The 25,718-nt window shown below is 33.5% G+C and overlaps 2 protein-coding genes and 1 pseudogene across 5 annotated transcripts; 1 reads left to right on the forward strand and 2 right to left on the reverse strand.

The window, feature by feature from the left end:
- Nucleotides 1–5,650: 5,650 nt before the first annotated feature.
- LOC131174080 (uncharacterized) lies at nucleotides 5,651–6,644 on the reverse strand. Its single transcript, XM_058137132.1, has 4 exons — nucleotides 6,438–6,644; nucleotides 6,229–6,333; nucleotides 5,864–6,112; nucleotides 5,651–5,728 (listed from the first exon to the last, which is right to left on the reverse strand). The coding sequence occupies exons 1-4, from the start codon at nucleotides 6,642–6,644 to the stop codon at nucleotides 5,651–5,653; spliced, it is 639 nt and encodes a 212-aa protein (XP_057993115.1).
- Nucleotides 6,645–11,417: 4,773 nt separating this feature from the next.
- On the forward strand, nucleotides 11,418–16,058 carry LOC110661818 (potassium channel KAT1). 4 transcript variants are annotated; one of them, XR_002496211.2, is made up of 12 exons: nucleotides 11,418–12,166; nucleotides 12,252–12,470; nucleotides 12,683–12,841; nucleotides 12,931–12,988; nucleotides 13,087–13,404; nucleotides 13,707–13,946; nucleotides 14,170–14,268; nucleotides 14,360–14,392; nucleotides 14,505–14,690; nucleotides 14,773–15,295; nucleotides 15,363–15,508; nucleotides 15,739–15,811. XR_002496211.2 is itself a non-coding variant. In XM_021820578.2 (12 exons), exons 1-11 carry the CDS (start codon nucleotides 11,985–11,987, stop codon nucleotides 15,477–15,479), a joined length of 2,073 nt encoding a protein of 690 aa, XP_021676270.2. In that variant the 5' UTR covers nucleotides 11,418–11,984; the 3' UTR covers nucleotides 15,480–15,508; nucleotides 15,739–15,960. The 4 variants fall into 4 exon arrangements, 3 of the variants coding, with proteins under 3 accessions (XP_021676270.2, XP_057991839.1, XP_021676269.2); XM_021820578.2 differs by having other exon boundaries at nucleotides 15,424–15,508; nucleotides 15,739–15,960; XM_058135856.1 differs by lacking the exon at nucleotides 15,739–15,811 and having other exon boundaries at nucleotides 11,419–12,166; nucleotides 15,363–15,529.
- Nucleotides 15,951–25,609, reverse strand: LOC110661820 (mannosyl-oligosaccharide 1,2-alpha-mannosidase MNS3-like; annotated as a pseudogene).
- Between the last annotated feature and the right edge of the window lie 109 nt (nucleotides 25,610–25,718).

The raw sequence follows: 25,718 nt of genomic DNA on the forward strand, positions 1-25,718 counted from the left end.
TTTCATGATTTCATCAATCTTTTCAAAGCACAACAACGAATGCTGGCTTCCAACTAGACCCATAATCACCCATTTGCTGATAGCTGTAGAAAAATCTCTAACTTGTTCAAAAACCACTTATTATTAAGTGGCTGCTGCTATCTGCTGAAGAAAATGAGCACGTAAAGAGGCAGCATATATGCTACCACCACCATAACGTCCACGCGCGACAGAAACCTAATAGCTAGCTAGCCATACACCCACCACCAACCAAAGTGTGGGATATCGTCCGTACGTACTAGGTCATCCTATTGCTCGATCCCCAAGCCCTCACTAATGTGGATGTATATCAAATATCAGAGGCCTTGCCAGGCCGAAGCTTTTGTGTATCAGACCAAAGTGAAAGGAATCCATATGTACTAGTTAGATACGCATCGCTATAAATTAAAATGGGGTGATGTCAATGTGACCAATTTTGCCTGATTTCAACTGTAAAATGAAGGCACTTGCTGAGGTGCTGGTTTCTTGTCATCTAACGAATTGCATTTATGCGCACATATTGAATGGTGCTTTTGATGCAACAAGAAAGAATCCACATTGACATCATATATTGTAATTAATTAGATTAGTTGTAATTAAGGTTTTCATATTGCAGGAAACTAAAGCGGCTGCATGCCTTATAGCTAAAAGTTCTGGGAAGCTTATTTATGTATAAATTCACATTTGCATGAAGAGCAAAAAGAAAAAAATTAGGAATGGTGAACTCATCAAAGAGTCCTGCACCCGCTTTTATTTATTTATATATATACATATCCAAAACCTAACGAACCCCACATTTAATAATTCATGTTTCAGAAAAACAAAAATAGTGCAGGTCAAATATTAAATTGATGCATGGTTTAGTGGCTGAATATATGTGGCTTGAATTCCTATTACCTACAGTCTACAAGCAAATTAACTCTTAAGCATGTGCTCTTTTAAGAAAAGACAGACGATAGTTGCAGTTAGTACAGTGCAAAGATATTTGCAAACTGATCTAAAGCAAGCAGTTGCAAGTCAAAATCTTAATCAATTGTTTTTTTTTTTTTTTAATTCTTTATATTTAGAGTTAGACATAAATCTCAATAAAATATATAATTAATTAATAATTAAGCAAGGTGGTTGTGAGCAAATGTTTCCAGGTGGGTTATTGCACCAATGTATTGGAAGAAGATATTTGCCGATGCTGGGGAGGCAAATATGCACTTCTTGATATTTAGAATTTTATATTCACAAATATATTTATTGATCTTTAGAATTTTATATTGACAAATATATGTATTTCTCTTCTGACATTATCCTAACACATTTCATTATCTATAAGTGCATTTTCTCATCGACCAACTCATTAATTTTTCTTGCCAAAGTGTTGAGAGTACACATAATGAAATGCCATAATTAATATTTGGACTATTAAGTATCTATATGATATATAATGTATTGTGCTCTAATATTGTCCTTTGTGAATATAAGGTAATATATATTACCAAAGGAGACAACAAAATTTTCATCCAATAATTGTTCTTATAATTAAAGCATGCAAGCAAAAAAAAATTTTGCATTGATTTTCAAAGGAATAACTCACTAACTAGTACAAGATTTTTTTTTTTAATTTTAATTAAGAGATTTGAACATGGATGAAAAATATAAAATTTATTTTATTTATAATTCAGTTAATATTAATTAATTTTTTTTTATAAAAAAAATTAAAGAAATTAAACTAGCATGATACCCATAGCATTGTGAAGGTTTTGAAACAAAAGTTTTTCACTAAGTAACAGAAGATTACAACGCATGCTGCCATTGCATCACGCCATTGAGAATGGGGTTGAGCTTGGAGAAAGGCTTTGGGTTCATTGCTGAGATGTGACGAGTGACAAGATTAGCTTGGCGTTTGTTCATTGTGGTTGAACGAAGATTTATGGGATTTGTACGAGGAGGGACAGATTGAACGGTTTGAGAAATTTGTTGACGTGGTCGGAGAGGTGAAGGATATTGTGATAAGTCAATTTGAATATTAAGTAGTGGTTGACATGAAAGAAGCAGGTGAGGTATCTCTCTATCAATTTAAAATTATAAAGAAAAGCAGTCAATAAAATTATTAATTTCTATCTATCTCATGTCTTTTCACTTAGCATTCCTCTTTTTACGATGGGTGTACTGGGGAGTTTTGCTCATCTAGGTTTGAAGGAGCGTATGCTAAATTTTTCCTAATAATTTCATTAATAAAATCCTACTGTCTATAAAAGAAAAAAAAAAATTTTGGCAACGTCATACTGAGCTCATGAGCTTCCTCTCAAAACCAGCAATCGTTGAGGTAAATGTTTGTGCAAAAGACAAATAAAATAATTGTAGAACTGCCAATTGCATCTGCACCTTGCATCCCATTCCTCGAATCTCTCTCTTGTTGTTCATTTTAGTGTTCGAGAAAAGTGACATGAAGTGGTCACTCCATGCAAAATTAATAATATATGGATTTCTTACTTAATTAACGTAAAAAATATTAATTAGTTGAGATAATTAGTAAATAATAATAAGCATCCAAATTATCCCTTGTTTTCAGCTTTTCAAAAAGACAGTGAAATCGTGGCTGTGAGGGATTAGTTTCGCAGTATATATCCACAATATATATATATTTTTTTCTATATAGCATAAATAAAATTAATTGAGCTCTCATGCTACTTTGTTGGATAAGTTAAAGACTACAGTTCTCACAAACTAATTTTTTTAAAATGTTTTTTCAAGTTGAGAGGGGTGTGTGCCCTTGTGGGTATATATGACTTTAATTTAAGCGAAGGGAGGGTTTAATACCTTATATATATATATATTGATCTCATTGATACAAAGCAATCTCTTGTAGATCTCATTGGTACCATGTTTGAGTTAGAAAATCTTGTAGCAGCCTTATACGAGAATGGTGTCTCATAAAGTTAAATAAGCACATCCACAAGAGGAAGCCAAAATCGTTGCCAGTGCCATGTGAAGGCTGCACAGAGAGTGCAAGTTGGTGTCTGCGCGTGTACAAAGCATATACGTGATCAAGATCAACAGAAGCAGTAGTAATTGTTGCCATATGAAAAATTAAATATTCTGTTTTGGGATTCATCCTGAAGTTGAAGTCACACACACACACACACACGTGTGTGTTAAACTATGCACATAAATTTAAGGTACAATCATATAATGATGAAGTATATAGAAAAAAAAAAGAATGACACAAAATTTACATAGTTTGACTGTAAGATTTATGTTTATGGACAAAACGAGATAAAAAAATTAGAAGATTATATAATACTCTCGATGAACATAAAAGTAGTGCTCACTCTCTCACAGAAAAATGGATCATCCTTCTAATGTGAAGAGTGGCCCTCATATGATTGTGAGAAATAGTGCATACGCACCCGGTGTATTTAATAATCTCTAAGAAAAATTCATTATGATAAAAAAAATAAGATACAATTATTCAAAATTCTTAAACTCTAACTCTATCATATTTATCGAATTTCTCACAATTTTTCTACAATAGTTTTAGAAAATACAATATTTATATCAATATGTTGGTGTAAATATTATAATTGAATTGCAACGCAAAATTTTGATATCGAGTCATAAATGGAGTCTATGAAAGACATATATAAAATTCAAAGCAACATAAATAATAATATATTGTGAATTTTGGCACTTTGATTGAGAAAGACTACTCAACTTTGCATAGTCCTTTGCCAAAGATTGGATGAAGATAAGGGAAACTCTTTCATTTGTCTTGTCTATTAACTCACACCTAATTTAGACAAACATGAGGAATGCATTTTGAATATAATTACAAAACTCAATTGCTATTTATTAGAACAAATTAAAGCATGGTTTTCTTAAAGTCAAAAAAAATATATATGTTTCCCTTTTGGATCTCCAGCCTATTTGGATCTCTCCTCAAATTCATATATTATGCTAATGTGACAAAATGGCATCCCAAAAGCTGATCAAAGCCCAATTATGCCTACCCATTTCGCTAATAAGCTATCCAAATTAGGCAGTCTAATCTTATGTACTTGTGGGATGATTAGGATCAATCTTGCACCACACATGATCCTGACGAATAATTAGTGATCTCTGCTATATGCCCGCAGATATCTCCATTAAGGGCATTTTGGTTCCTTAGTGCAGCTGCCAACCACTAGCTAGCTATTGGTGTGGACCATTTTAAGGCCTCTCATCACATGAGGTGATAGAAAAAGGCTACACTAATGGCATGCAACTGCCCTGCACCCCACAATTCATATTGTTAAAATAACATCTATCAACTCTTATATCCCCAGGATAATTCATTTCCTAGCTATACCATTGGATCAACTTCCCTTGGTCCCCTGGTGTGCGTCTTCTTCTAGTTAATGGTTCTGCAATAGCTGGCCAATCTATATTTCCCTCTTTTTCCGGAAAAAGAAATTAAATTAAACATGGGATTGTACTATTTCATTATATATATCATTGCCGATATTATAACTTTTGGAAATTCACCAATTGGAAATTGAATACAATTTTTTGCACTTTCATCACTTACATTTCAAAGGTAGAAGAGTTTGATTGCTTTGTGCAATTGTCAATTTATATATCCGTACGTGTAATGCACATTCAATTGGCCCCCATATGCAAAAGCATATCAAAATTTTCTTCATGCGAATGACATTTGTGTTGAATCTTTTTTTTTTCTTTTCATTTGCTTTTTTACTAGAATGTTTACATCATCTATAAATTATTCTTTCTAGTATTATTGGAAATAAATCTAGAACCTAATTATAATCCAAACAAGCAAAGTAACTATGACATTTGGTATATAACTCCAACTGCTCTAAAGTTTAAATTGAGCCTCCTAGATCTTGTAACCTTTAATTTTTTATATTTTTAATTATATACATTTTTTCATTAGGGATTTATCGTTTTCACACTACAAGAAAAAAGGAGATTTGAAACGGAAAATTCGGTTTCAAATCAGGGAAAATCGGTTTCTAAATAAATTTAGAAACCGATTTGAAACCGAAATATTCGGTTTTAAATCTGCATGTTTCTAAATAAATTAGAAACAGAATATAATGTTCGTTTCAAATTCTGAAACCATTTTGAAAATGATATTCCGTTTCAAAATTTACAAACCACATAATTTCGGTTTCAAAATCCGTTTTAATTTAGAAACTGATACTTTCAGTTTCAATTTATTTGAAACGGATTTCTATTTCAAATCGGTTTCTAAATTGTAAACATAAATAAAACACTTTTTAAAACTGAAATTAAGCGGTTTTTAAATAGAAATGCAAATTCCATTTCAAATCCGTTTGTAAATTATTTTATTTTGAAACCGAAACTCTTTATTAGAAACGGAAATATTCGTTTCTAATCCGTTTCAATTTACTAGAATAATTTTTATTTTTTTTTATTTAATACATTATTTCCTGCATTGATGCATATAATATCAATATCATAATATTTACAACATCAAGCTATCAAATATCAAATATCAAATATCAGTTAATATTATATATAGATATGATAGTGATGAGTTATGAAAATAATATATTATATAGAAAAATAAAATATCATAATAACAAAAAAAACAAGCTACTTGTTATCAATAATATCATCACTCATCACTACTATCGGCCTCTCGACTATCATCCTGATGAGTCGCATCTGGAGCTGGGGCTGTAAACTGCGTACCCTGCATCATTTATGCAATCATTTATTGCATGCGCTCTTCTAGTGTCTGCTCACGTTGTCGGTATCTCTCCTCCAACATCAACTCACGCTGTCGGTCTCTCTCCTCCATTGCAGCCAAACTATCTTTTAGTGTTACGATAGTCTGATGCAATTGCTTAATCTCTTCATCCATTGCCTCCAATTGAGCGTGATGGGATGTAGTAGAAGATGATCCATACGATGAGCTAGGGTAGAAAATTGATGCTTGGGATCCAATGCCATAAACCCTGTTCTTCTTCTTCCCCCCTACAACTTGATAATATAGTGCCACCTCATCCACAGCAGGAGGGTCACTACATCCCTCTTGTGGTTGAGATGACTGCTCTTTAAGTGCCAAAAATGCATCCTGCATAAGTCAATACGTATGTTTTAAATACATTTGTTTTGGCAATTGAATAAACAAACTCAATTATTCATTTTTTTCCTACAATTGAAAGACAAATAAAATACTTATTTACTTACCTTAATTGATTGCACTCGTGCATCAACCATATCGTAGGTGCCCTTCCTAGTATGGGTCTTATGGAAAAGCTCATAGAGAAAAGGTCTTCGGCCAAGCTGGGTTTCCTAAAAAGATATAATGATTTTTGTGATATTTATAATAATGTTGAATTAATTCCTACTAATATGTAGATAGACACTAACAAAACCAGTAAATATGAAATTATTACCATTCTATCCGCGTTGGTAGCATGTGAAACTGAACCCTCTGTGTGTCTAGAAATGACTGCCCCAACTCCCCCTATCTCACTACAGCGGTTAGCAGTGAACTGATGGCTCTTGGCTTTGAACTCTGGGCTACTCCATGCCTCCTTCCATTTTTGCATTGTATTATTAGGCACGATGACCTTGGATTTTCCTTTCCTGACATTGCACATTAGTGCCTTGTAGCGCTTTGCAGCCTTATGCCTCCATGCTCCATTATTGACATAGAATGGAGCTAGTATTAAATTAGTATTTATTTGTAAATATTTTTTAATTTTTATAAAATATAATTAATTATTGATTTAAATTATTTTAATAGGGTAAGTTTATGAAAGACATTTCTCTAGAATAGTATAAAAAAATTAATATAGTTGAAAAAAAATTAATATAATATATATATTTGAAATTAAATTGTCCCCTATAGTTTTATGAAAATAAAATTAATATAATTCAATATAATTAAAATTAAAAATAGATAAAAATAATTAGATAACACTTTAATTTTTGAAACTGAAAGTAATCGGTTTCTAAATATAACTAAAAGAATTAGAAACCGATATAAATTGGTTCTTAATTTATTTTAAAATTTCATTGATTTTGAAACCGACAAAACTCGGTTTCTAAATATAGAGGAAATAGAAACCGACAGAAATCGGTTTCTAACTTTACTTTAAAATTTATTAAATCAAATATATAATAGATAAATTTTGAAACCGAAAGCTATCGGTTTCTAAGCATCAATGAAGAAATTAGAAACCGATAAAAATCGGTTTCTATTTTGAAAATTTAGTAAATAATGTAGAAATTATAAATATAATTAGAGAACAATTTAATATTTGAAACCGAAAGCAATCAGTTTCTAAATAACTTTGAAATTAGAAACCGACATAAATCAGTTTCTAAATATAATAAAGGAAAATAGAAATCGACAGAAATCAGTTTTTAACGTTTTAAGTAAATTGTGAAACCGAAAGCAATCGGTTTCTAAATCTATTAAGTAAATAGAAACCGAAAGGAATCGGTTTCTATTTATTTTAAATTTTAGTAAATATAATAGAAATTACATTACTTTTGAAACCAATATAAATCGGTTTCTAAATTTTTTAGGTAATTAGAAATCGATATGAATCGGTTCCTACTTTATCCTTAAAATTTAATAAATAAAATTAATAATTAGATTTATTTTGAAAACGATTTGAAACCGACATAAATCGATTTCTAAATATAACAAAGGGAAATTGAAACTGATAAGAATCAGTTTCTATACAGACTTTAATTTTTAGTAAATAAAATTGTTGAAACTGATACGAATTGGCTTCTAAATATAAATAGATAATACTTTTATTTTGAAACCGAATGAAATCGGTTTCTAAATTAAATTGAAAGAAATTAGGAACCGATATCTTCGGTTTCTAATATGATAAATATTAGAGACGGAAAATTATTCGGTTTCAGAAATCGGTTTGTAATTGATTTATAAACAGTTGCTAAATTTTCCGCCAAATTGTTCTTCATAATTTGGAAACCGACGAATTTCCGTTTCTAATTTCGGTTTCTAATCGGTTGCTAATTGGTTTTTTAATGTATTTAAGCTGTTCTACCAAATTTTCATTTCAAAATCTGTTTCAAATTATAAACTGACATAAATCCATTTCTAAATTCAGTTTCTATTCTGATATTTTCTTGTAGTGATCAATTCTATTTAGAGTAATCGAATTCAAATTGAATTTTCGATTTTAGTTTAATTTTTTAATATTTTGATTTTAGCTTGATTTGATTTTTAATATTTTAATTCTAATTTAATTTAATCAAATTTAGATTTTAATTTTTGAGAAAATTTTATGTAATTGTTTCGATAAGAAAGTTATATCTAAATTATCATTTTGGTTTTAAAGTTAACTGATAACATAAAGTATATTATATAATATATCTTTTAGTTATTTATTTATTATATAGTATTTAATTATATGGGTAAGGGTTAAACATATCATATAATAAAAGCTACACTTGACCGTGTAAAAGTCAATTAGTCATCTGAACTTTTTCTTATTAACAATTAACACATAAACCTTTTAATTTTGTAATATTTTAACGTCTCGTGTTGATAATTAGCTTCTTATAATTGAGTTTCCGCTGATTGATATGAAATAGAAACAATTTTTTTGAAGGTTTTTTTTTTAAGCAAAAATTTTATTAATAAAAGATTCAGGAAACACTTGGCATAATTGTCACCAATCTAAACCCGCCAATAGACTTGCCCCATGCATAAAAGCTTATTTAATTGGTAATGTCATGTGACTTCCAAGTTAATTAGTCTTTTAAGTATTGTTGTTTTTTCTCATAAATTAGAATCTTTCTCCTTATATATAATATAAAAAGTTAGGTATATTATGATAAATAAATTTTTAATATGTATATTTATATTATTTTTAATTTTGAGTAGAAAGTACTGAAAATATTTTGTGTAAACTATATAAAGAATGATAATAGAGCTTTAATCTCAAATTAGTTGGGATCGGTTATATAAACTTTTTTTTACCATTCACCTATATTATATATCAAGAGTTAAATATTCAAAACTTAAGAATCTATGTATGAGAGATAAGAGATGATTAAATTTTTCTTTGATCATTAATTTATTATAATTTTTTGTTTTTATTTAGACTTGAGATCGACTATATTTTATTAAGTTCAGATGGGCAGAAGAATAGAAAGAGAAAGAAAAATTGAAGAAATAATGCAAGAGGGTTTTGATGGGAAGAGAGAGTGACCCATGCCTTGGCTTCAAAGGCATGTGCTTAGCTAAGTGCTTTCTTTCTAACTTTCTGCCAAATACCAGATCGACCATTTTTAAGGACCTTTTCTGTGAACCAAAAGCCACATTATCATGCCGATCACATGCAATGCACGAGTCCATCATTGGGATATTTGGACATTTCTTTCAACTAGAGAGGGACTTCTACAATATTATAGATTGATCAAACCATTTATTTTTAATTATGAGAAGGCCAAATTGGACTCTGTGGAAATCAATATAATATCTTGATAAATGTTTTTTTAGTGAAAATTTTGTAGTTGAATTTTATATTTTGAAAAGTGAATGCTATTTTAAAAAAATAAAAATAAAAAGACAAATGGGAAAGAAAGATTGAAGATTCCATGGTGAGAAATCATTGTTAGGACCTAAATTTGGCATATAATATAGGAATAGGAGGCCGGGGAAGTTCACAACTATTTCCATGGCTAATTTTTAATTAAACCAGATTGGACCACAGATTTGTGTTTATTTTCATGAGGGATCATAATCATTTCATTGGACCACTGCCTGCCATCCATACATTAATCACGAGAGCTTTCATCTTTCTTTTTTTTTTTCTTTTTTCTTTATTTTGAAATATGCTTAATTTTGAGGAAAATTTATATCCTATGTAAAAAAAGACGCATTCTATATATGTTTAGTCTATGCATTCACAAATTAATTTGAATGATGCCAAAAAAAATCAGACTCTTAAGATAGTATATTTAGGAACAAATTACTCATTTAATTATAGTTATTATTAATAATATAATTATTAAGAGTAATCTAATTTTAATAATTATAATTATTTATTTGGAATAGTTATTATGTTTTAAAAATAAATATATCATCTTGTGTTTTTGTTAGATTTTTTTTTTTTTTGAACTTTTATTAGATAGATCAAAATACCATATTTTATTTATTTTTATATCGTAAAATCAAATTGTCTTAAATTAAAAGATTATTATTTAATATGCCTGCTTGTTGAGAGACGTGAGTCCTGATAGTCCACGTCGTCAATGTCTCCACGTGTGTTGGACTACTTGTCTCACGGGGTTCTCGTGTAGGACCCACCAAAAATTCACTCTGATCAGCCACACCCCGTGGCCTGAGCTTTGGGTACAGCCTGCCAAACTCCAAATCATGTTTAAATTAAATTAATATTTTATCCCTCCTAAAAAAATTATTAATATAGAAATTTCATTGTATGAAAGTAATATATATTTTTTTTCTAGTAAATGGAATTTTTTTTTATTAAATAAAAAAAACATGTACTCCAAAAATATTCAATAATCTCTTTGTATGAAACATTAGAACTACAATATTATCAAAATATTTAGAAAAAAATTTCAATAAAACAAATGAAGCCTAAATCACAATTTTTAAAATCACCCGAGTTCTCATATGCTAACCAACCAATAGGAAATGCACAATTCACCTGGGCCATATCGTTGTTGAAAAGCTCTTTTTGCTGCAATCTCTCCCGGTTCAGCTACTGGCTAAGCCTTGCCACCCCACTGGACAGAATCTTTCGAGGATACCCCAGGGGACCTCCTTGATCTCTCTGGGTCCCTAATTTCTTTCACATGTAAAATAAATGACAACTTTTTCGAAGTTTCCCTTCACATGCAGCCTATTTTATTGTTAATAATATCATCTCTACTGCCCAGAAACATTTTGGCACTTTGTAATTCTTGAAATTATTAGATTGGAATTTAATCTAAAACAATAATAGCAAGGCACGCACCACAAACTGCAGCATGAACAATCCAGATAAAGATTGAACATGAAAATTCATACCATAAAGAGTGTTTGGAATTTGGATAAAACAAGCAACGTATGTGTTATCAACAAATCATCAAGACGTGGGCCTGTAAGAGGAAATCGGTGAAGTAATATACCCATAAAGCCAGAGAGAAGGCAGGAAGAGAGGGGCAGCTGGATATATGGCGGGAATCCATTTCACACTTATGGTCCTGATTGAGCTGCATAAAAAAACAACCTTTAGGATAGTACCAAGGACGAGGAAGAGAGAATGAGTCAAAAATTAATGCCACCCCTCTAAATTAAGTTGTTATTGGTCCGCGTGGCATCCATGATTTGAACAACCTGCCTAAATCTACCGATGCTATTTGGTTTATCTCTCGATTTTGAAGTGAAAACACCAATATATTTTCACTCAAATCTGTCCTTGCGAGACCTTTGTCTATAAATGACTCACACCTCCACATATTTGATCATGGACCTTCCACCACCACCAGCACAATCACACCAAGCAGAAGCACCATTACCATCTTCTATGCTTTGTCTCCCTGACTCTCTATCTCTCTCTCTCTCTCTCTATCAGAATATTCATCGCTGCAACTACAACATTACAGAAAGTCTCATGTCTGCCACTTGCACTACTATCTCACATCGCCTTCTTTCTTCCATTGCCTGTGTTTTCTTATCTTCTTTGTTGTTCAAACGGGAGGGAAAGTTCCCTTTTCATGTTTTTTTCATGCTTTCATTTTCATCCTTTAGTGACGCACTACTTGCATAAGTTACCTGCAGAATCATTTCATACATGTCACGAGTACTAAGGAAAAAAGGCCGTAAAAAGCAGAGTTAACCGGTGTCACCTGTCACAAGCCTACCAGGCCATATAAATAAAGCCATTACCAAGGGGCTCACCTTCACCAAAACTTAACAGTATTCTTAGGAACTCAAACAGCCCATGATGTCACTTTCCTGTGCCAAAATCTTCTTCAAACGATTCTGTAAAGAGGATGTTCAAATGGAGGGCATCCCCCACGGCAGCTTCTTTTCTAGTGACCTTCTACCATCCCTTGGAGCTAGAATAAACCAGGCAACCATACTCCGAAGATACATAATTTCCCCCTACAGTTCCCGTTATAGGTGATAATATGTGTGCCATGGTTCACTCAGTTATTTCTTTCTATATTTATAACTCGACCTTCTCATGTCCTGCTCCTCATTACAGGGCTTGGGAGATGTGGCTGGTTGTTCTAGTCGTTTACTCTGCTTGGATCTCTCCATTTGAGCTTGCATTTCTAACTTACAAGAAAGATGATGCTCTTTTCATCATTGACAACATTGTCAATGGCTTCTTTGCCATTGATATTGTTCTCACTTTTTTCGTTGCATATCTTGACAGCCAAACTTATCTCCTTGTTGATGATCCGAAGAAAATAGCAATCAGGTGAATAAGCTGGCAGCATCTAAATGCCATGTTTCATACAGATTGATAGAATCGATTGAGTGATTTATTGCTATTAGAAGAACCACCCTGCTCCAATTGGCAGCTCCCATTCTAAATGAGTTGTTTTTCTTTTTTTCCCACTTTTTATATTTGAGCAATTAATTCATTCAATTTTCCTTCCCAAAAAAAAAAAAAATTCATCCAATTTGCAGGTACATATCTACTTGGTTTCTCTTTGATGTTTGCTCAACCGCTCCATTTCAGTCTCTCAGTCTCCTGTTCACAAATCGAAGCAGCAGCGAAATTGGCTTTAGATTACTCAACATGCTTAGGCTTTGGCGTCTCCGACGTGTCAGCTCCCTTTTTGCAAGGTTGATCATCAATCCTATGCACTTTATTTTCCTCAAATTTTCAAATTGTTATGATAGAAGGATTGCAATAAATTGTTTGCTTCTTTCAGACTTGAGAAGGACATCCGGTTCAACTACTTCTGGACTCGGTGCACAAAGCTCGTCTCTGTAAGTAATGAAAAACTCCCACTTGTTTCCTTCAGTAATATGTTATACAGGACAGTATAGCAATTTCCAAACACCTTTCCCCCTCTGCTTGGTTTCAGGTAACCCTGTTTGCAGTACACTGCGCTGGATGCTTTAACTACTTGATTGCAGACAGGTATCCTGATCCAAAGAGAACATGGATAGGTGCAGTAAACCCAAATTTCAAAGAAGACAGTCTCTGGAACAGATATGTAACTGCTATTTACTGGTCTATTACCACACTAACTACAACTGGATATGGGGACTTGCATGCTGAGAACCCCAGGGAGATGCTTTTCGACATCTTCTACATGTTGTTCAACTTGGGATTGACAGCTTACCTCATTGGAAACATGACAAACCTTGTAGTTCACTGGACCAGTCGCACAAGGAATTTTGTAAGTTCACTTGTATTTGTAGCTTTCTACGATTCCATTTCCACCTAGGTTTTCACCTGATATCGAAATTCCACAAATTCAGCCAAAAAAAGAAAAAAAAAGAACCTGAACGAACTAAAATAAACAGTGAGTTCCAATCAACAGTATCCTAAAGAAACCTATCTATGACTCTCAAAATGTAGGCAGACTAGAATAATTTTTCAAGTTAGTTTCTTTATTGGAAAGTATGATTTCCTTCAAGAGAAAGTATGTTTTCTCTAGTCTGACAACTAATGTAGAGAAACTTGCTTTTGAAATCATAGAGGGACACAGTCAGAGCAGCTTCAGAATTTGCCACACGAAATCAGTTGCCACCTCGCATACAGGATCAAATGCTGTCACACTTGTGTCTGAAGTTCAAAACAGAAGGACTGAAGCAACAAGAAACCTTGAATGGTCTGCCAAAAGCAATTCGTTCAAGCATTGCACGCCATCTCTTCTACCCCATTGTTGAAAAAGTATATCTTTTTCAAGGGGTTTCTCATGAATTCCTCTTCCAATTGGTAATGCTTAATATGCAATTGCATATCATTCATGTATGTGCATGAGGCTCTTTCTTTCTCCTCCTCCTCCTCCCACCTTATCTCTTCCTAAGCTATAACTGTAAGCAGCTCTATAGCTCCTCCAAAAACAATTACTCAATAAGCAGCATGGCATTGGGAACATAAAAGTACATATTATTATCTGATATTAGTAGACACTAATCTAATTTACTCATTTTAAAAGGCTTCAGGAATGGAGGCTGAATATTTTCCACCCAAGGAGGACGTAATTTTGCAGAGTGAAGCTTCAACAGATCTTTATATACTTGTCTCAGGAACAGTGGTAAGCTAATTTCAACCTCATTAATTTTCTCAATTCCTAGAAATGCCTTCTACCAAGATTAATTTGCATTGGGAATCATTCCTTGTTGCAGGATTTGATATCCTATTCGGATGGAATTGACCAGGTGATAATTTATAAAAGCATTCTTTACAGGCTGGACTAACAACAATATAAACCGTACTTCATATTAGTCAAATCCAAAGTGAGCACTCATACTATCTGCATGCACTGTACAGGTTATTGGGAAAGCAACTGCAGGGGATATTTTTGGAGAGATTGGAGTTTTATATTACAAGCCACAACCTTTCACAGCCAGGACAAGTGAACTTTCTCAAATACTTAGACTAACCAGAACTTCACTGATTAACACCATACAGGCAAATACAGAAGATGGTCGTATCATAATGAATAATCTTTTCAAGGTAATAATATTGGCATTTTGAGTAATTAAGTACTATTGCCTTCTTTTCATTTTTATAATAGAGTTCTATCCTACAAAAACAGAAACTGCAAGGATCAGAAAGCACAGGCTTTGATTACCAGAAAAAAGATCCAGGAACGATTCTCAGTGAATGGTGCGATGGAGGACCAAAGGAAGGATGGTGCTTTGAGGCAGGATATCAAAATTATTCGCATGGAGATCCATTATTGCGTGAAGTAGGAGATTTATCTGCTGAGGAATCCGAGGCTAGAGGAAATGGCGAAAGAGGAGCAGATCATAATTTTATCACACATGTAGGCGATGTAAATTCAACAATTGAGGACAACCAAACGGCTCTTCTTGCTGCTGTTCGCAAGGGGCATCTTGAAATGGTTAAGATTCTGCTGGAAGGAGGAGCAAATGCAGACAAACCAGATGCCATAGGACGAACCCCAAAAGCTCTAGCAGAACAGCAGGGAAATAAGAGCATTTATGACCTTTTACTGAGTTATGAAAATAGAAGGAAATTAGATGAACATACAATAGACTTTATTGAGCCAGAATCAGAAGAATCCCAGAATAATCAAGGCAAACATAAAGGAGTAGGTGAGCCCAATTGTTTCAATTTCCATTCTAAAATAGTACCCACAAACTCTAGTTCACGCCCCTATAGCTGTCCCAGCAATAGGGAATCAAAGAAATTAACCAAGAAGAGAGTCACTATCCATACGCAGTTTCACAACAGAAGTACATTGAAGAGGCCCCGTGGAAAGCTAATTATACTGCCTGATTCCATAGAAGAGCTGCTCATAATCGGCGGTAAGCTCAGTTTGACCTCAAAAGAGCATTGAACATTAACCTAACATTAGGAACAACTATTATAGATTAATCTCAAGTTCGAGCAGGTATAAGAATAAACGCAAACAAAGAAATGAACAATGATAAAATGAACAATGATATCAAACCTTGAACAAGGACGTTTTGTTTAATCATATTTTCTCTCTTATGATTTATCCAATTTGTCATTGTAGCACCTTTTGACCCTGCAGGTGAAAAGTTTGGAGGGTACAAATTTACAAGAGTCATCAATTCTTATAATGCAGAAATAGATGATATATGTGTCATTCGAGATGGTGATCATCTGTTTCTCTTTCAAAGTGACACCGAAAATTTGGATTGCGATGTGACCTAAAAGTTTGTTGAAGTTTTCGATGTGGACATGCAGATTAGCTTGATATCTTGAACGATGAATAAAGAAATATTGACAAAAAGTGCAATATATAAGTTGGTCCAAATAGGCCTCCAAAACTGCAGCAAGTGCTGGAAAATTGGATAAGTCAATTACAGATGGTTGCACTTTCATTCAGTACTTTCGGAGCAAAGAACCTCATCCACATATAAATATGAAGAATGTTAACTAAAACAATTACATCTTACAACCATGTCATAATCTGATGGGCCATATGAATAGAGTTGCCCCAAAAAATTGTTCTGCTCTGTAGACAATTAGTGCAGATTAAATGTCCGACACATTGCACTGCTATCAATTCTTGATTTGTACTTCATTGACCACCATTTTGCAAGAAGTACTCGAGTCTATTTCTCACCAAAATACAAGTTGCAAATGTGTTTCTTCACATGTGTGCTTCAGATAGAAAAGACACCAGTCCCTCCCAGTTACGTTTAATAGGAAGAGGATGAACTTCTGTGTTAAAGACAAACTTATCCAATGGAGCTATCCCCAAGTAGCAAGTACAGATACTTCAATGTCTCTCCCAAATAGAAGGTCCCCATCTTGTCTCTTCTCTGAGGAGGAAGCACTGTGACATCTTCTAAAGAACAATACCCACCAGATTCAACCTTTGTGTACTTCTCAAATGCTTCAAAGATTTGCCAACCCCATTCACAGTATCTGCAATATATGATATTTGGTCAGATAACTACAATAATCATGAAAGAAAGAAAGAATATGAAACAAATGACTGTGTGTGCAGTGTACAAAGTGAGAAAAAAGAATACATGATAACATAATGCCTGAATTTTCAAGAACGCACTTTGGGTCCTCTGTAATTCGATACAATACAAACAACGATTCTACAATTTCCAGGCGCAAAAGATTATGACAATCAGAGTGTTTGATTATTATGTCATCAACAAACTTAGAACCTTTATTTCCACAATCAAGCCCACCTTCAGAATATTCCTGCATAATTCAGAACCAGACATCAAATTATTGTATAACATAAACATAAGACGTGTTTAAAAGAATAAAAGAAAGCAACAGCTTGAAGTGAAAGGAGTACAACTGGTACAAACACAATGGTCCATTCCTGTGCAAAATAGAGTTTGTGATCTAACATCATTTTCAGGAAACAAATATTACAAATCCAACCAACCTTGGTGTTGAAATAAGCAATTTCTGGGGCAAGACCAGTAGAAGTGACTGAATACATTTCAAAGCATGCCTTTGCTAAATCTTCAGCGAGCTTTAAATTTTCCAGGTCTTTAAATTTGAGCAGATTGTCTTTCATTGCCTTTTCCTTTGTGATGCCCTTAGTGGCACCAAGAGCAAGAGTACTGGTTTGTCTTTCATTGCCTTTTCCTTTGTGATGCCCTTAGTGGCACCAAGAGCAAGAGTACCAGGTAAAAAGCACACCTGGAAAAGAAAGTAGATAGTTTACACATCAATAATTATTATGAACATATGCATCATGGATGGCCTTACTGACTTTCACTCCAGAGACATGCAATCAAGAAGAATTCAAATCTCTCTCTCTCTCTCTCTCTCCAACCAAAATACAGAGATGAGAAAGTCATTTACAAGAAAGGGACACAGCAAAATCAACAGTAAACCTGAACATTAGCAAAATGCTGCCAAGTGCGTGCTAGACCAAAATCTAGGAGTTCTTAGCTGCCCTCAAAACCCTTTTCTATTTTTTCCCTCCAAACTAATTAAAGAATGCAATAATTTAAATATACTTTGATGACTGTGTATACGCATCCAATCGCATATGCACTAAATCATCGAGAGAGACATAATGAGCTCAGCTTAAAGCACATCTTAGGCGCCAAGATTATGCAAGCCAAGGCAAAGCATATGCAAATAGTGTGAAAAGCAGAAAGCATGTTGTTTGCATCTGTTTCATTAAGTTCCATTTGTCTTCCCACTAGAAGAGGAAGAGAAAAGAAAAAGAGGCATTTAAGGACAGATGCTTTCAAAATAAGGAAGTGTAACTGCCAGAGTCTAGAAAGAAGACCATCATAATATTAGTCAAATCTCAGAGGATCTTCTATCTGTTATAAGTAAGGATTAGAGCAGTTAGGGGGTTAGTCCAGTAGTTAAATAAGGAGATTCTATTGTATTAGTCTATTGTAATTACTCTCCAGTCAGTTGTAACTATAGAGAGCAGTTATAGGATCCAAAGAAGTATAAATAGGAACTTACTTGTAAAGAGGAGACTATCCAAAATCATTAATAATCAAAGATATTTCTCATCTCTGAAATATTCTCTTTTTCTCTTCATCCAATCTATTTCTCTTCTCATCTACTCTCTCTTCTCCTTTCTCATCTACTTCTATTCTTTTCTCATCTATTTCTACCTATTTCTCTCCTTATTCCTCTGTTTCAGTAAATGCAGGCTGATATGTAACAAATTGGTATCAGAGTTGTTAGATCAATGGGCAACTGCTGAAAATTTTTTCATGGAAGTTGCACTATGGCAGATTTCTCTTCTCAAAATACTAGGTTTCTTCTATTCTTCTCTCTTATTCTCTTATTTCCTCTAATTCTTCCTCTTCTTCTTCTTCTTCTCTGAAATTCCTTCCTTCTTTCCCTCTATTCTTCTCTTCTTCCTCTTCTTCTTCTGTTCTTACTTTTCTAATCTATCCTCTTCCTCTCTTCTTCTCCTTTCTTCTATTTCTCTTCCCTTTCCTCTATTCAGATTTCTTTTCTATTCTTCTTTCTTTCCTGAATTCTTGAATCAAATTTCTTTTTTCTGTCAATTTTTGATTCTTTCTTCTATTTCTTTTCTTTAATTTTTCACTTCCTGCATTTCAAGAAAACTGTTTCTTGAAATTCCTGGAATTTCTAGAAACCTATTTCTTCCTCCACTTTTCCCCTAATTTCTTCTCTCTATTCTTTTTTGAAATTCTTGAAATCCTTATTTCTGCATCAACTTTTCTTCCCCAGTCCCTATAATCTTTCGTCTCGAAGAAACAAAAATTTTCAACATCCTACTCAGCCTTCTACAAGATGATCATGGAAGACCATCATTGCAAACAGAAGTTACTTCATAGGATTATGAAAGTTGTTGAAAGAGGATTAAAAATGCAAAAAGAATTGTTGTTACAAAAATTAGAGAAATATGATTAGTCATTTCAAGAGAAAATTGATAAAGTGGCGGAAGCAATTCAAGTAGTAAAGGAGAATGTTGCAGTCTTTAATAATAAGGATCACTTCTTGAAAATTTAAGTAAAGAACAAGATGTCCTTGATGAAATTTCCAATAAGAAAGACAAGCACATTGAGATGGAGCAGGAACAGGATTTTGTTTCCGATTTGTCTAGTGCAAGAGAAGAATATGAGGAGAAGGATAGAAATGGTGATGATAGGAAACTAGAGTTGAAAATGGGGACTGTAGAAGCTAAGCCTGAAATTTTTGTTGTAGAAACTTTTGGGGATGTTCTTGAAAACAAGAACGATAAAGGAGCTACAAAAAATGTGGTTACTGTAAGCAAGTGGCAGAATTTTAGGAGCCAAGATAGTGAGTTCAGCTATTGTGATCCTATAAGTCTCTTAGAAGATGAATGGGAAGTATCAAGAAGGGAAAGGAAGAAAGTTCAGTCATCAAATGGCATTATGATCTTCAGGGAACAAGCATGGAAAGTTTGGAGAAGAAAAAGAAAAAAAAAAAAATCTTTGTTCATTAATAGTTCATACTATCACCTGCAACTTTTAACCAATTCTATAGGACATTTCAGCTGAAGCATATGATGGAAATCAACATTTGTTATTCCAAAATTCAGCAAATCAACTAGCTAGTAGAAGAAGCTATGTGAGATTCTCACATTCTGTCAGCTGATGAGAAGGCAACACCTAAAATTCATTTCAATTTCCAACATTTTCTTCATTTTTGAGGACAAGAATGATGTCAAGGAGTGAGGAATGTTATGAGTAAGGAGTAGAGCAGTTAGTGGGTTAGTCCAGCAGTTAAATAGGAGGATTCTATTGTAATTACTCTGCAGTCAGTTGTAACTGTAAAGAGCAGTTATATGATCCAAAGATGTATAAATAGAAATTTACTTGTAAAGAGGAAACTATCCAAGATCATTGATAATCAAAGATATCTAAAATCTCTGAAATATTCTCTCTTCTTATCCAATCTATTTCTCTTCTTGTCTACTCTCTCTTCTCTTTTCTCACCTATTTCTACCTCTTTCTCTCCTTATTCCTCAGTAAATGCAGGCTGATATGTAACACTATCAAAATTATTAAAAGGAAAGAAAGACCATTATATTTCCAATACATAAAATTGGGTCATGCTCCCACTACTAGGAGTGCTTACTATGTGGTCTACACCAGTAATTCAAAGACGACCAGTTTGATTGTGGTAATTTGGTTTGGTTTAGCCCTCCAAATAGTTTGATTTGGATTTTTTTTTTTTATAAAAGGATACAATTTGGTTCAATTTCTAATTATTAAAAGAATGAACCAAACTTTAAACTGAATATTATAATATATATACATATAATTATTTATTTAACTAAGTTATTTTGTTTGGTTTAAGTTACTATTTTAATGCATGTTTAAAAAGTTTATTCCTTGATAGTAATTTTTAAATTTTATTGATGATCATATTATAATTTGTGATATGCGTTCTTTAATTCCCTTAAGATTAAAAAAAAAATACCAAACCATAGTAAAAAACAAACTAAACTGTGATTAGTTTCATTTGATTTGGTTTTTACATATAAATAGTTTGGCTTGAATTGAAAAAACATGATACTGAAGTTTTGATTTAAAAATTACTCTAAACTTCACCAAATCAGACTGTTTATTCCACTACACGCTATAGCATAAAACAATTGTTTTACCTTATGAATTTCTAAATTCTGCATGGCTCAATGAGGAAAATTTTACGGTATAAAAAATAATGCCATTCCCTGCATTATCTGAACAGCTTCTTATGTTTCTCAAACATCAAAACTGATATTGACTGTTCTGATTTGTTTCAAGTAAAACAAAGAGAAATACTGCATGCATCACTTTACCATATGTTGAAACTTTACTTCTGAGGAAGTCATAACTAGAAGCAATAACTCTGTGTGAATTAAAATGGCATGACAGTAAATATGTCCATTTAGATCACAACTAACATCCCAAACTCTAAAAACATATGAAGCAGGCATCATCTGTTTTGAGCTATTTAAAAACAAATGCAAACTGATGCAGATTTATAGCTCCAGACTTTGAAAGACTTAGATAAAATAGCAAGTGAAGCAGTAATTTCACATGAATTATATGGTGTGGCCGATGTCATATGCTGACTATTTCCTGACCACTTAACATTCAAGAATATATGGAGTCTTAGAACACATAAGCAATCAGTTAGGTTAACATTGTTACATACCAGGGGATCCATTTTGGGACTGAAAGCACCCTTTGGAACATAAGGCAATTCCCCCACAAAAACCAATCCATTTGGGATTAATTTCTGAACAAGTAAGTGCCTAAAACCCTTCATTGCCTCTTCATACATTTCATGCAGATAGGTAAAATTGGTATCTCAGCTGGTTCCCTGCTGAAGCCATACTTTTATTAGGTACTCATAGTAGCTGTCACCACGATATCCCAGTCTAATATTTGCTCCACTAAATTCACCAGAGTCAGGGCTGCAATTAATAGGAAGATAACATTAAACAAACAGCCATTTTATCTCACTGACCAAAAATAATTGTTCAGACAAATTTTCTGGCTTTAGGACAAAAAGGAAGAAGGGAATAAAGCAACCAAAAACACGTGTTAAAAAAAAATAGTGATCGCATTAACCTTTTTTCTATAAGGAAAGAAATTTTATTGAGAATAGACAAGGAAGATAGAGCATGGAGGATAAGAAACCTTAAAAATCTTTTGACTATCATTAAAAAATAATAATAATGGAAAGAGAAAATCAGAATAAAAAAGATGCGCTCTCCAATCAAACCAAAGTAGCACTTAAAGACATATTTTTGAAGATACTTTGGACTTTGGTCCTTACTGTTTCAAGATTAGAAATTTTAATTTTTATAGTTTGTTAATGACAATATACTTTAATTCTTAATTATTAAATTATAAAACTTAAATTACATTTTAAATTAGACCGTACTTCAGTCATTAAAATTTTAAAATTTATTAGCAATTTCGTCTTTGAATTGTTCTATCATAAAACATTTTAGTCCCCAAAATATTGTGCTTTTCATTGATAATATTTTAGGGACTAAAATCTAATTTTAAAACAAGAGGAACCAAAGCAAATTTTAATGTAAACCTTAAGGCTTTTTGGTGATTAACCAAAAGGAAAAAAAAAAATCATATTCTCTCTTCGTGTGAGCAAGTAGGTTTAAACAGTAGATCTTCTTGTTACCACTTGATGAAGTTGGTGAACCCTAAGACATCTAAAATCCCAACCAATTGGATGAATCAAGAAAACAGAGGTTCACGTCCAAGAATGATGGTTGCAGTAGCAAAGATTGTCAGAAAAGTTTTTTTTTTTTTTTTTTTACCATTAGAAAATGTTGACGAATGGATTGGGTAGAGACTCATCAAGCTTGCAATGAGAACACCAATGGAACACTTTCTTAACCCCACTGACCAGCTAGAGTGCAGTGATGACCGGCCTGCAAGCACCTCGATTTCTTAGCTGCTCTGGATTCTAGATGCTAGTACATGCATATGATGTTTTCTTTCACAAGGTGGCAGCATAGTGGGAAACAGCGGGCAAAAAAAAAAAAAGCTGTTCCCATAGCATTACATAGGCCTAGCTTAGCCTATTTCTCTATCTATACAACTCAACTCAACTAAGCCGTTATCCCAAGAATTTGGGGAAGGCTATCTGGATTCTCTTTCTCCATTCTAAACGATTTTGGATTAAATCCTCAAAAATGATGCTTCTAGGTCATGTTGTACTACTTTCCTCCAAGTCAGTTTAGGCCTACCCCTTCTTTTCTTTCTATCCTCTAACCTATTTCTCTATCTATATTTATATAAAAACTATCACCAGTGGACAGCAAACAAAAAGATGCCACACTAAGAAAGTAATCCAGTCAGGAAAAAGGTAGTTTGTGGCATGCGGACTAATGGAAAAATGCAACATGTGAAAGAGTCTACACCCAGGCATTATCATCAAATAGACATAAGAACAGTAAACCTGCTTCAAATTCACCCCATTCACTTGTCAATCTAAGAAACAAGAAGTCTAGACAGAATGAGCGATGAATTAGTGCAGCAACCATGTAGAAAAAATAAGCAATAATGTCTAGGTCTTCATAGTGCAAACCAATATGGAAAAGATAATTTATTGACTGCATGAGTAAACATAAATACTTTAGGCCAAAGATCCATACCTTATGTAGATAGGAACTAGCCCTTCTACCTTAGGTAGATTCTTCATATGTGCCAAAACTTTCATAGCTTCCATGCTGTACTAGGGATCACCAGAAATGGTACTGAGATAATTGAACTCCACTCCAGCTGCAAAGTTGAAACTTCTGAAGTACTGCTAAACCATCAGGTGCACAATGCTTTGCGGAACCATGTAGAACAACATCACTGAAGGGAATAGGAGTTGGACTGGATGTAAAAGCCACTAGCAGACAATCAGCCAAGTTTCTAGCAGTTTCTAGATAAAAGATTGGTTTTGGCCCCTCATGCATAGATTTAGTCCCTTGTTCCCCTCCACTTAAATGATATGCACTTAAAAGACCACCTAAGACACGAATGGCAGTATCAAATAAATTAACTTGGCCTTTCTCGGCAATCCTATTAGAAAGGTGTGTTTCAATCCATGAGCCTGCTTCAGAAACAACTTCATTAGCACCCATAATCATGGCTGTATCAAGAGCATCCATGGAAGTAGCGCCTATACCTCCTAACCCATCAACTCCCCTCTGGCTCAATGGCACAAGTTCATCATATCCCATTGCATACTTTTTGTAGCCAGACCAAGCATGGATGAAAGCTTCCTTTACTTTTTGTTGCCTTTCTAACCATATTGGATCAGTATTTAGCCTCCCTAACTCATGAATAGATTTATTATCAGTACCCTTTTCATCAGGTGATAATCAAGGAGGAAGCCTTGGTGGTTTCCTCCAAAATCTTCGAAGTCTGTTACTTCCATCCTTAATACTTTCTTTACTAGTATTTGCTCCTTTCGCTAGTCCATCAGAAAAAGAATGGGGACTGCTTGTAAGAGTCAGCATAAGACATGCTAAACCAAAGATCCTCAATAATATTAGAAACTTCCCATACAACCTACACATTCACGCTTTAAGTTACTAGTAATCAAGGACTGCGAGATCACCGGGAAGAAAAAGACACCAATAAGGTGGAAGCATTCGAAGTGTAAGAATGAATATCTATATCAAGGAAAATCATGACTTTCAAATACAATAAATAAACGATTGTAAATGGATTGAGGAGAAAAGATAAAAAAAAAAAAACTTTAAGAGGTAACATAAGGACATCATAAGTAATTTGATAAGTTATTAGTAAACATAATTACAATTTTACGCTTATGTCATAAGATGCATTGATCAGATTTAATACCTAAATTTTGGATAACAATTGGGGATTTTTTAGTAAGTAATACTGAGTTACAAGATATATTGCTTCATACTAAAATTAAAAAGAACTGAATACCACGTTATAAGATAAGAATTTCATTCGCAAACAACTCCAACGAATAGATAATCGAATCTGTGGCTAAATAAGCGATATCCAAATTTAGAAGTCTAATAATAGAAATCATTAGATCTGAAAAAGAAATTCCATGGTCAACTGACACTGTCCGTTTATGAGAGATTCACAAGCACTGGGGAAACTAACAAATAGATAAAAGAGCATCAGGTAATAAAATTCTTACATCCAACCTGTAATTGCGGAACTAAGACTTCAAAAATCAAAACTGCATTGCATTGTTGTTATTTATTTGCAATTCAACAAATCCACAAAATTAACCCAAAGCTAACTAATATTTAAAGCAAAAGAGCTCGATTCTATCTCAAATACCCACAAAAACCACACACCAACCTCCAACGTAAACTCAAACACGATCAAGCTCATCAAGCTAAACTTGTTATCATCCATCAAATACCAAAGCAACTCCGGAGAGAGAGAGAGAGAGAGAGAGAGAGCGAGCGAAATTGATCACAAAAGAGAGTGTAAGAACCTTGACGAAAGAACGTTGGCGGAACTTGGCGTTATCATAGTGCACATATTTCATGGAGCACATCTTTCAAGGAACAAGGGAGGGATTTCGACATGTTCGAATTAGATTAGGGTTTTTCCCCGTGGTCTGGCTAGCTCTGCAATCTACAGAAACAGAGAGAAAGACAGAGCAGCGATGTGAGAATTAAGAAGATTAGACAAAACTGAGATTCGGATCAAATCAAAACATTGACAGAGAAATTAGAGAGAAAGCGAGGAAAATTGTAGGCCGGGGAATTGAATTCGTGGGAATTGTGAAGTAAGGACAACTTCTTGCTTGTTTTGTTTGGTTTTCGGCTTTCGGTTGCTGCTGGTTTACAAAGAAAAAGTGATAATGCGAGCGAGACAGAATTTAAATAGGATAACGCTCTTAATCAAGTCAACGGGACGGAGAGAGACAGAGAGAGACTTTTCTGTTCTCTCCACGTCGTGGGAACATTTCCCGTGTCCGCGCCAAAATCGTTGCAGTTTTTTGGGCGGTTAAGCGGTTGAGATAATTAATTTTTATTTAATTTAACTTTTAAAATTTTATAATTTTAAAAATAATTTAAATATCATTAAATTAAAA

This window comes from Hevea brasiliensis, chromosome 15 (genome assembly GCF_030052815.1).
Source record: "Hevea brasiliensis isolate MT/VB/25A 57/8 chromosome 15, ASM3005281v1, whole genome shotgun sequence".
Taxonomy (NCBI): domain Eukaryota; kingdom Viridiplantae; phylum Streptophyta; class Magnoliopsida; order Malpighiales; family Euphorbiaceae; genus Hevea; species Hevea brasiliensis.